Source organism: Alnus glutinosa, chromosome 11, assembly GCF_958979055.1.
Source record: "Alnus glutinosa chromosome 11, dhAlnGlut1.1, whole genome shotgun sequence".
In the NCBI taxonomy this organism is placed as follows: domain Eukaryota; kingdom Viridiplantae; phylum Streptophyta; class Magnoliopsida; order Fagales; family Betulaceae; genus Alnus; species Alnus glutinosa.
The window spans coordinates 16,190,746-16,203,139 of NC_084896.1; the positions used below are offsets into that span (position 1 = coordinate 16,190,746).

Genomic DNA, 12,394 nt, shown 5'->3' on the forward strand with positions numbered 1-12,394 from the left:
TTTTTTTATTTTATATTAGTCACTATCTATTATCATATGAGCCCTCATTTTGACTCTAGTTTTATGCAACTTTTTTGCCTTAGAAACTTTGGAGATTGTCACATATTTGGAAATGAGAACTGGTAAAAATTATTCTCCATCACAAATTTCACCCATCTCCATAGAGTGGATGGGTGAATTTCCCCATTAGGTTTGTGGGACTCATATGTAGGTTTCATAAATCAAATGGTGAATTTGCAAAAGGAGAATGAAGTATAACCTGGCCTATATTCTTGGGCCAAAATTTCTCTAACAATGTGTACATTAAATAACGATACTCGTGTGACATTCCAGATTATATTTTTCCACCTATAACAATGTTCAGACATGACTGAACAAAATTGTTTTAATTATTTTCCCGCTTACCTCATTCAGACGGGACATGATGCTAGTTTAGACGAGACTCTCGGATTTTGAAATTTTCTACGTCTTTAGGTCAAATTTTGGACTCCTATTAACCTGAGACTTGTTAGGTCAAGTCTTACTAGGCCCATGACGTGTTAAAATTCATTTGTCAAAAGTTTGTTAGACTATATAAAACAAAATTATGTAAAATAATCTTTCTAACATTCTAGAGGTAGATATTGTGTTATGTTTTGAAGGGAAAAAGTATTGAAGAATGCTAGAGCATCTCTTTGTATTCTTCTGGTGTTCTCCTGGAATGGCATAGATATAATTTTTTTGTTTAAAAAATTACATCTATGCCATCCAAAAGGACAGATGTAATTTTTTAATTACATCTATGTCATTGCAGGAGAACGCCAAGAGATGTTCTAACACTTCTCAAAATTATTATAGATAATAAGAGTGAAGTTATAATTGTCACAATAAATTTTTATATTTATCTTATCAAGAAATTTTTTTGAAAAATGGATAGAATCTACCAAAAATATAAATATAAAAGACCACACACCTAGTCTTGGAGGAAGGAAAAAATAAAAAGTTTTAGTAGTTTGCCGGGACACAAACATTCAATCAAAGTTTTGAAAAGTAGTCAAAATCCTCTCAAGGAAACTACAATGGTACTCTTATTTAGCCACCACCACAGATGTTATTTCCAGATTTTGGTACATTACATGAAGGGGCCAAACATAAACTTCAGTATTGGTGTACCGTGTACTGATGCAAATATATCAATTCAAATAATCCAAAATAAAATTTATCAGCTGTGTCTCAACTTTGCTGGTGCAATCACCTAAAATTCAAGAATAAAACACACACACACACACCGTAGATTTTCAATCCCAGTACCTTTAGATGTTCATCATATTTACTGCAACAACCACAATAGCTTTTCCAACTAGGTGATATGAATCATCATGGATCAGACTGTCCAATCATATTATCTACTGCAACAACCCGAGCCAAGTGCTTTTTCCCGTTAAGGTGAGAAGCAAAGTTGACATCTCCAGTACAGCTTATATTGCAGATTTCGCACCTGAAACTGGAATGCTTCACACCAATAGCTTCTGTCTTCGCATTCTTTTGCTGGCCTTGAGTTTTTTCCTCGTCAGTAGGGATAATTTTCTGTTTCAATCCAATGTTTGACACACTCTTTTCTGGCACCTCTTTTGTGGGATGATCAGATTCCTTTGCAGTTGAAGACGAGACACTCTTTGACTGGCCTTGCCCTTTTTCGTCATGATTTGTAATAGTGCTTCCTTTTAATCCATTTGTGGATTCTATCGTTTGTGGCTTCTCAATTGGCTGACAAGTTTTCTTTGCAGTTGAAGCTGGGACAATGTTTGGCTGGTTCTTTGCTTTCAGCGCCTCATAAGTAGCCTTGTGTTTCTTCCCTTGAAGGTGTATATTCATAGTTTTTTCGCTTGTAGTGGTTAACTGACAGATATCACAAGTCCACTCTTTCTGGACTTCCTTAGACACGTGTATATCAGGAACTTCTCTGGCTGCTGCAACTGCCACAGCTGGTCCTTTAATCTCCGTAGTGGCTGATGTTCTGTTATCAGTCTGATCAAGGCTAGGCTCTGCTTGAACCATCTGCAAATACATTGAGGACGGATTAGAAGCAAAGTTGTTGTTTTGTTATTTCCACCCTATTTGTTGAAAAAGCATAAGAATCCCCACTGCCAAAAAGAAAACAGACTAAAGCAACATATATGATCCATAATCAACATTATAGAGATCTCTAATTTAAAAAATAAACATTATTTGATTAAGTGTTTCTCTTTTATATTTCCTGTGTACTTGGATGCACCCTTTTGCAATTTAATGAATTTCGATAACTTATAAAAAAAACACATATAAACATGGACAATTAAATTGCAGATAGTGATGACAACTCATTACCAACCAATGATACAAAAAGTTATTCCTTTGGGGCATTGCTCTTAACAAAACTATGATTTTACGCTCCATTAGTATTCTAAACATTGACCAGGTTCAAATGAAGCCCCACAGAAATGTCATGCAAATTTTCAGATAGCTATGTTCATTGCCACCTCCTTAGTGACTTAACCAAAAGAACCAAAAACAAAAATAAAAATAAAAATGTGACCTAGACAGTCCAAGCATGCTCCATATCATTAACCCACAATTTTTAAGCATTCAAAGACCTATCCCCATGCATGTACTTATTTTAGTACCTGATACGTTCAGATTTTCCTAGGGCTAGGTGGCACAACCGTAGCCACCAAGCAACCCCAAGCCGGCTGGAATAAGGAGTTTAATTCTCCATATTTTATTTCTTTAAGTATTTAGTTTAATAAGGAATGTATTTTCCATTAGTTATTTCCTCCTTAGTTTATTTTCCTACATTGTGTTATGACGCCTAGACCTAATGGTTATGTCTTATGACCTAGCCGCCATCTATTTAAGTGTAATCCTACTCATTGAATAAACATGCTGAATATTATGAAAACTTAGATCTTTTTGGTTGTTTTGGAGATCAAGGCTCTCTCGAAGTAGCCATTGGAGATCACGGCTCTCTCGAAGTAGCCCATATCCTTTTCTTTTGTTTCTTTTTATTATTTGATTGCATCAAGTGGTATCAGAGCGAAGGTTGATTGTTTCCTACAACAATCTCCGATCCACATCATCACCATATCTTTTTGGAATGAAGAGGAACGAGCGAGGCTAGACAAGATGCGGTCAGAATTCCTTGCGTACAAAGAAGAAGCGAGCAAACGGATGGAGGAGATCAGGAAAATAATTGAAAATTTTTCTCCACCACGCACCTCTCCGGCAACAAAAACTGACCGGTTGATGCCAAAGCCCCAAGTGGTGTTAGAGACGCGAACAAGAAACAAGAAAGCTGAGGATTCTACAAAACCTCCAGTTGCCACAACACTTTTCTTTGGGGCTAAGGATGCAGCTCTTTTGGGGAGAACCAGTGAACGACAACATGGACAAAATGTTCCTGTTGAAGAGTACAAGCAAAATGCGTCTATTCTTGACCTTAGTGATATAATTAGTGTTGAAGGCCCTGGTGATAGTGTTTATTCAGGTTCGACATGCAAACAGGGAGAGATAGAAGCCGTGGTCATTGCTACTGGAATTCATGCATTTTTTGGCAAGGCTGCTCACTATGCTGGACAAGACCTGGTGCCGAAATTCAGAGCTGGTGAGCCATGGAAGAAGGTTTTTGGCTTAGTATTTATCTATCATAATTCTGCACCTATCGGAGATGATCCATTTTGGCTATGGGAGGATGCTAAAATACAGATGATGAATGAAGTCCAAAGCTGGCCTTATAGTTTTCCAGCTTTTGAGGATTTTCAAAAGGTTGTTCTTTGGAATGTTCTTGACAGGGAGATGCTGGAGCAGAATGTGAAGGAGGAAGAAGAGATGAAGCCAAGGTTGGAAGGGCAGGGACTGATTTTTACAAAACCAAAATTCTTCCTCGGGGACAAGGAAGATGTTAGGGGAGAGGGATGATACGTTCAGATTTTCCTAGGGCTAGGTGGCACTACCGTAGCCACCAAGCAACCCCAAGCCGGCTGGAATAAGGAGTTTAATTCTCCATATTTTATTTCCTTAAGTATTTAGTTTAATAAGGAATGTATTTTCCGTTAGTTATTTCCTCCTTAGTTTATTTTCCTACATTGTGTTATGACAGCTAAACCAAATGGTTATGTCTTATGACCTAGCCGTCATCTATTTAAGTGTAATCCTACTCATTGAATAAACATGCTGAATATTATGAAAACTTAGACCTTTTTAGTTGTTTTGGAGATCAAGGCTCTCTCGAAGTAGTCATTGGAGATCACGGCTCTCTCGAAGTAGCCCATATCCTTTTCTTTTGTTTCTTTATTTATTTGATTGCATCAGTACCCTTCTCAAAAATATTGGGTTTTCCACAAGAAATTTCCATGAAGCTGAAAAAATATAGAAACCCTACCTGCTTGACTGCGGGCACTTCCTTCTTCTCTATTACTTCCACAGCTTCATTATCCTTCTGCATAGTATCAGGTTCTTTGCTGGGTGACTGAATCAAGAGAAAAGAGTGGAGATTAGCTCTTCAGAAATTAAGTAAATAGAATTGTGTATTTCTCATAAGAACATTCTTCAATTTTCTTCTTCAACAAGACAATAACAACTTATTTAGGAAAGCACAAACTCCACGAATGATTGCTGAAATAGTCAACACTTTATTGCAAAGAGTAATCCTGGATATCTCATTTTTATCTTACAACGATCTCACAATGTTGACGAGGCAGTCCCAATCAATCCTTGGATCAGTCATTGTTAAAAATAAATAAAAAAAAATCAAGAATTGGTTGAGCCTACCATGTCAACATTGTGGAATAAAAATGTGTTGTATAGCATTACTCTATTGCTAATATTTGTCCCACACTCTTTGGGATGCATCATTGCACTCAAATGACTAAAACCAATAACTGATGGCATAAGAATATACTCAAAGAATCATAGTTAACGTTCTTGTTGCATCAGCGACATTAAAAAGTTTTTTCCTCGTCAGTAGGGATAATTTTCTGTTTCAATCCAATGTTTGACACACTCTTTTCCGGCACCTCTTTTGTGGGATGATCAGATTCCTTTGCAGTTGAAGACGAGACACTCTTTGACTGGCCTTGCCCTTTTTCGTCATGATTTGTAATAGTGCTTCCTTTTAATCCGTTTGTGGATTCTATCTTTTGTGGCTTCTCAATTGGCTGACAAGTTTTCTTTGCAGTTGAAGCTGGGACAATGTTTGGCTGGTTCTTTGCTTTCACCGCCTCATAAGTAGCCTTGTGTTTCTTCCCTTGAAGGTGTATATTCATAGTTTTTTCGCTTGTAGTGGTTAACTGACAGATATCACAAGTCCACTCTTTCTGGACTTCCTTAGACACGTGTATAACAGGAACTTCTCTGGCTGCTGCAACTGCCACAGCTGGTCCTATAATCTCCGTAGTGGCTGATGTTCTGTTATCAGTCTGATCAAGGCTAGGCTCTGCTTGAACCATCTGCAAATACATTGAGGACGGATTAGAAGCAAAGTTGTTGTTTTGTTATTTCCACCCTATTTGTTGAAAAAGCATAAGAAACCCCACTGCCAAAAAGAAAACAGACTGAAGCAACATATATGATCCATAATCAACATTATAGAGATCTCTAATTTAAAAAATAAACAGTTTTTGATTAAGTGTTTCTCTTTTATATTTCCTGTGTACTTGGATGCACCCTTTTGCAATTTAATGAATTTCGATTACTTATTAAAAAAAACACATATAAACATGGACAATTAAATTGCAGATAGTGATGACAACTCATTACCAACCAATGATACAAAAAGTTATTCCTTTGGGGCATTGCTCTTAACAAAACTATGATTTTACGCTCCATTAGTATTCTAAACATAGACCAAGTTCAAATGAAGCCCCATAGAAATGTCATGCAAATTTTCAGCTAGCTATGTTCATTGCCACCTCCTTAGTGACTTAACCAAAAGAACCAAAAACAAAAATAAAAATAAAAATGTGACCTAGACAGTCCAAGCATGCTCCATGTCATTAACCCACAATTTTTAAGCATTCAAAGACCTATCCCCATGCATATACTTATTTTAGTACCTGATACATTCAGATTTTCCTAGGGCTAGGTGGCACTACCGTAGCCACCAAGCAACCCCAAGCCGGCTGGAATAAGGAGTTTAATTCTCCAAATTTTATTTCCTTAAGTATTTAGTTTAATAAGCAATGTATTTTTCATTAGTTATTTCCTCCTTAGTTTATTTTCCTGCATTATGTTATGACGGCTAAACCTAATAGTTATGTCTTATGACCTAGCCGTCATCTATTTAAGTGTAATCCTACTCATTGAATAAACATGTTGAATATTATGAAAACTTAGATCTTTTTGGTTGTTTTGGAGATCATGGCTCTCTCGAAGTGGCCATTGGAGATCACGGCTCTCTTAAAGTAGCCCATATCCTTTTCTTTTGTTTCTTTTTATTATTTGATTGTTTTCTACAACAATCTTCGATCCACATCATCACCATGTCTTTTTGGAATGAAGAGGAACGAGCGAGGCTAGACAAGATGCAGTCAGAACTCCTTGCGTACAAAGAAGAAGCGAGCAAACGGATGGAGGAGATCAGGAAAAGAATTGAAAGTTTTTCTCCACCACGCACCTCTCCGGCAACAAAAATTGACCGGTTGATGCCAAAGCCCCAAGTGGTGTTAGAGACGCGAACAAGAAACAAGAAAGCTGAGGATTCTACAAAACCTCCGGTTGCCACAACACTTTTCTTTGGGGCTAAGGATGCAGCTCTTTTGGGGAGAACCAGTGAACGACAACATGGACAACATGTTCCTGTTGAAGAGTACAAGCAAAATGCGTCTATTCTTGACCCTGGTGATATAATTAGTGTTGAAGGCCCTGGTGATAGTGTTTATTCAGTTTCGACATGCAAACAGGGAGAGATAGAAGCCATGGTCATTGCTACTGGAATTCATGCATTTTTTGGCAAGGCTGCTCACTATGCTGGACAAGACCTGGTGCCGAAATTCAGAGCTGGTGAGCCATGGAAGAAGGTTTTTGGCCCAGTATTTATCTACCATAATTCTGCTCCTATCGGAGATGATCCATTTTGGCTATGGGAGGATGCTAAAATATAGATGATGAATGAAGTCCAAAGCTGGCCTTATAGTTTTCCAGCTTTTGAGGATTTTCAAAAGGTTGTTCTTTGATATGTTCTTGCCAGGGAGATGCTGGAGCAGAATGTGAAGGAGGAAGAAGAGATGAAGCCAAGGTTGGAAGGGCATGGACTTATTTTTGCAAAACCAGAATTCTTCCTTGGGGACAAGGAAGATGTTAGGGGAGAGGGATGATACGTTCAGATTTTCCTAGGGCTAGGTGGCACTACCGTAGCCACGAAGCAACCCCAAGCCGGCTGGAATAAGGAGTTTAATTCTCCATATTTTATTTCCTTAAGTATCTAGTTTAATAAGGAATGTATTTTCCATTAGTTATTTCCTCCTTAATTTATTTTCCTGCATTGTGTTATGACGGCTAGACCTAATGGTTATGTCTTTTGACCTAGCCATCATCTATTTAAGTGTAATCCTACTCATTGAATAAACATGCTGAATATTATGAAAACTTAGACCTTTTTAGTTGTTTTGGAGATCAAGGCTCTCTCGAAGTAGCCATTGGAGATCTCGGCTCTCTCGAAGTAGCCCATATCCTTTTCTTTTGTTTATTTTATTTATTTGATTGCATCAGTACCCTTCTCAAAAATATTGGGTTTTCCACAAGAAATTTCCATGAAGCTGAAAAAATATAGAAACCCTACCTGCTTGACTGCGGGCACTTCCTTCTTCTCTATTACTTCCACAGCTTCATTATCCTTCTGCATAGTATCAGGTTCTTTGTTGGGTGACTGAATCAAGAGAAAAGAGTGGAGATTAGCTCTTCAGAAATTAAGTAAATAGAATTGTGTATTTCTCATAAGAACATTCTTCACTTTTCTTCTTCAACAAGACAATATCAACTTATTTAGGAAAGCACAAACTCCATGAATGATTGCTGAAATAGTCAACACTTTATTGCAAAGAGTAATCCTGGATATCTCATTTTTATCTCACAACGATCTCACAATGTTGACGAGGCAGTCCCAATCAATCTTTGGATCAGTCATTGTTTAAAAAAAAAAAAAAAAAAAAAAATCAAGAATTGGTTGAGCCTACCATGTCAACATTGTGGAATAATTGTTGGATAAAAATGTGTTGTATAGCATTACTCTATTGCTAATATTTGTCCCACACTCTTTGGGATGCAGCATTGCACTCATATGACTAAAACCAATAACTGACGGCATAAGAATATACTCAAAGAATCATAGTTAACGTTCTTGTTGCATCAGCGACATTAAAAAGCTTTACCCACTCCACTTCTTTCTTTTCTGTAGCTGCAAAAGCTTTGATCTCTTCCACATCAACATTAGGCTTTCTGGTCTTAAGCTGAAAAATGAAAAGAAAAGAAAAAAAGACAAATTCAAATTGTAGAGAGAGAGAGAGAGAGAAAGAGAAATTCTCATTAGTCATTGTCTGACAAGCAATAAGATCTTAAAAAAAAATTAAAAAAAAAATAAAATATAACGACAAAAGGAAAAAACGAATCAGATTTGTGTATTAGTCCTATGCCATCCAATTATGAATACTTTTCTATTTGAATGTTTATTCTAACATATCTAATGCAGAAAACTGATTTCAAACAAAAAAGATTATGTAAAAGCCTGATACAACACACTCTTATCTGGTCTCTAACACAGTGACAGACCTAATTACCATGTAGTCCATACCTCATTAGCAATGAGTTTCTCAAGAGCTTCAGGTCCATTCTCTTTGATATATCTCTCTGCCTCAGCTAGAAAGTGATCTCTCTTGTGTAAGAGCACCATCCACTTTTTGAATTTATCAACAATAACTTGGGGGTTGATAAAGAGGCATGGACGAACAAGGTGATTATAGACGTAAAAGGAACCATCAAAGTAAGGTATAACCAGCAAGCAGATGATCATTAACTTAATATGAGGCCAGAACTGTATCCTGACAATTAAAAATGATAAATGCAAAATATAAACAAGACATTTCATACACATGTATTTGCAAAAACACAAAGAAAAGGCAAAGGAATAATCTAGTCAAGTCACCCACTAAAAAAAAATATATGGTGAATGAAAGCCCCGATCAGATTTAGTAGAGCAGGCCAAACACATTGGGAAAGAATTCTGAAATTCAAGAGGCCCAACCTTTTTGAGCTTTAACTGGTACCCATGAACATGAAAATGATATTGAATTTCACGAATTTCCACTTCACTCTAATACTAGTGGACGAGACCAGGTATCATGCAGATGTAGGGTATCAGACCCCATAATTTTCAAGAAATTTGACATGGGGACATAGCTATATATGTGTCTCAAGTTGCCACTGAGCATCTATTATTCTATGTTTGAGTTTTGTTTGGGCATATCCCAAAATCATATCCAGAAAAAACAAATGAAAAACTAATAAGTGTATATGAATTTCTTAAAAACAATAATGCATAACACCCTCATTATATGCACAATTTTGACATAAATATTGTTGCAATCACTAGTATCTAAAGGAGCATTGGACACAAGTGGACTCAAATGTCACTGTTAGGTCCATGCCCAAATCATGCACTTCCAGCCCATACACCCAAGTCCAGTTCATGCAAGCCCACGGCTTTGAATGGAAAGATGACCAAAAAGATAATTAACCTTTGCTTGATCCTTTCCAACAATATTTCCCTCCTATTTAGCAGTATATCCTTATATAAATCATTGATTGAGTAAGCTTAGTCACCAAATCTCTTATTTCCATAATTACAATCGGGAATTGATGAAAGCCCCACTATTTATGTAATGACCATGCAGTGGGATCATCATGAATGAAAAATCTCTTGAAAGTTTCTCTTATTTGCAATTTCAATCTCTTTTCCTTAGTTCTCGAAATTGAAAATATTTTAAAGTTCTCTAGTTTGCAATATCTATCCATTCTCTTAGTTTATTGGTTGGCTTTTATCATTTGGTATTAGAGCCACCCGGTCAACTGCGTATAGTCCAAATCCACAAGCAACAGCAAAAAATGGAGAAAGAATTTATGTGCTTTATGGAGCGTTCTAAGACTTAATAGCAAGAGGTGACCGAGGTGTTAATGGCCCTCCATCTGAAGTAAAATCACTTGTCGGAAGCTATCCAATGCATGTGCTCAAAGGCAATGAAGCCCACCCTAATGCCCTACCACAAGCACTACCCCAGGCGAACCAAGCAACCCATTCAATCCCAAATGTAAGCTCAAATTTCCCTGTATCAACGACAGAGAGCCATCAAATTCAAGCTCCGAATTTGGCAAAATTTCAATCTCCGAATTCAGCTCATATACTACAGTGATTTTTTAGCGGTTAGAATAATTAGTGATATCCCCGGCCTGTTTAATGTCACAAATTCTTGACTTTTATACCGTTACTACTGGTCAGATTATAAGCACTTAAAAAGTGGCTGCCTTTCTTAAGCAGTAAGACAATAAAATATCTTAGCATTTCGATTTCCTTCCAATCATGCTTTCCAAGGATTAAATGAAGTGATGAGCAACCAAAATCGAAAAATCTCCAGAGACAAAACGAAGAGCAAAATTGAATAAATTTACACACACGCTCCACAAAAAAAAAAAAAAAAAAAAAAAAAAAAAAAAAAAGGAATTAAGGGCAATAGAGTTACCATTCAAGGAGGTTCACGAAAGAATGCTCAAAGAGTGAAACCAAAGAGAAGGAAATCCAATATGTGACCAACTTCTGAGTCTCCCAATTTGAATTACTCTCAATTGCCCGGATCGAAGCACATCTGGTAAGCAAATATCATCTTCATTAATTCACCAAACTATCTAACAAATTACAACTTCAAACTTTTTCAACACACCCAGCTATAAAGTAATATAACATCGATGAAAGTTGAAACAAGAGGGAAAATGCATTCTTCTCGGATAACCAGAAAACAAAGAGCTTTACTTTATCAACATAGAGAGAGAGAGAGAGAGAGAGAGAGAGAGAGAGAGAGAGAGAGAGAGAGAGAGAGACTTACAGAGGATACCCCAAAGCAAAGAGAGGCCTGCAAGTAAAGCACAAACAAAAGGCAGAGCATACTTAGACAGTCCAACTTCTTCATGACCGCAAACTTTCTAAACTAAAACTTTACTATCTTGACTATCATAAATCATCGAAATGCATACCATGCAAGAACGTGAAGGAATTTCAGCGCAAATTTGAGAATACCCAGTAGACTCATGCTGAAGTTGAAGGAATCTGTTTGGCTTTATCAACTTGAATCTCCAATAGAAGTGAAGATGAAAGACAGAGAGGACAATGAGAGGAAAAGAAAGTGGAAAAAGCGCAGTTTAAGAGGAAAGTCAAGCAGTCGCTATTCACGTACTATCGTCCATTTCAATATGCGCCAGGTATAATAAGTGGGACCCAAGTTCCAAGATGTGAGCCACTTGAGATGCACGGTCCGGATGAACTGAACCATTTGGGCACTAAATTTACTTACGACGCGTGGGGTTTGGATCATTTCTAATTATGTAATCACATTATCGTATTTTTGCACTTGGAGTCAATCCACTGTGTCAGCCCATCGCGGAGAGGGGCCTACCATACCTGGTCGCCTTCGGGGCAGTTGGGCCTTGGGCTTCACTAAAAATGTTCGAGCTTGAAGGTCTGATGGTGGGGATTAGGCCTTGTTTGATTTATAGAATGAATATTCAATTGGGAAATAGAATAGCTATTACAGGGAATAAAAGAGAGTAGAATAGATTATAGAAGAGTAATACTACACATCATCCCCTTGTCCTCCTTTTGTCCTCCCAAATGTAATGTGGCTCGTAAAATCACAATTGAATTTATGATAGATCATTATTGAATTTTGATCCAATGGTGATTTAAGAGCCACGTCAATTTTGGGAGGATAAAAGGTGAACAAGAGGATGATGTGTAGCATTACTCATTATAGAATGAATGGCTATTCCTACTCTTTAATTTAGTAACAACTCATATACTTTAATTGGAATTTAATCAAAACTACTAAAAAAATAAAAAAAAATTAAAGTTATAAAACAAACTCAAATAAAAAAAAATAATAATAATTAAAAACTAATGGATGGCCGCAACCATCCCCAGATTATTGGGGGTGGCACAAGCCACCTCCAAATACTCATCGTGGGTGGCCGTGAATGATCCGGGAGTGGTCGCACTACCCCGGGAATGCCTCGGGAGTCCACCATGAGGCGTTCTAGGAGCGATGCAACCACCCCTAACTCCATACAGTGGCTGGCCGACCACCCATTGGGGTGGTGGGTGGTCGGCCGACAATTGTAAATG

At 37.3% G+C, this 12,394-nt stretch overlaps 1 protein-coding gene across 1 annotated transcript; it reads right to left on the reverse strand.

The window, feature by feature from the left end:
- Positions 1-1,042: 1,042 nt before the first annotated feature.
- Positions 1,043-11,409, reverse strand: LOC133882639 (uncharacterized). The gene is made up of 9 exons (XM_062321846.1): positions 11,251-11,409; positions 11,103-11,129; positions 10,743-10,865; positions 8,801-9,047; positions 8,382-8,459; positions 7,793-7,879; positions 5,031-5,462; positions 4,397-4,483; positions 1,043-2,037 (listed from the first exon to the last, which is right to left on the reverse strand). The coding sequence occupies exons 1-9, from the start codon at positions 11,304-11,306 to the stop codon at positions 1,357-1,359; spliced, it is 1,818 nt and encodes a 605-aa protein (XP_062177830.1). The 5' UTR covers positions 11,307-11,409; the 3' UTR covers positions 1,043-1,356.
- Positions 11,410-12,394: the final 985 nt, after the last annotated feature.

What these genes read in the sequence shown, in the direction of transcription:
- LOC133882639 (XM_062321846.1), bottom strand. Translation starts at nt 11,306, where the DNA reads ATGAGTCTACTGGGTATTCTCAAATTTGCGCTGAAATTCCTTCACGTT. An exon ending in TTCCTTCACGTTCTTGCATG is followed by an intron (nt 11,130 to 11,250) that starts GTATGCATTTCG and finishes CTTTACTTGCAG; the next exon opens with GCCTCTCTTTGCTTTGGGGT. An exon ending in AAGTGCCCGCAGTCAAGCAG is followed by an intron (nt 2,038 to 4,396) that starts GTAGGGTTTCTA and finishes ATGTATTTGCAG; the next exon opens with ATGGTTCAAGCAGAGCCTAG.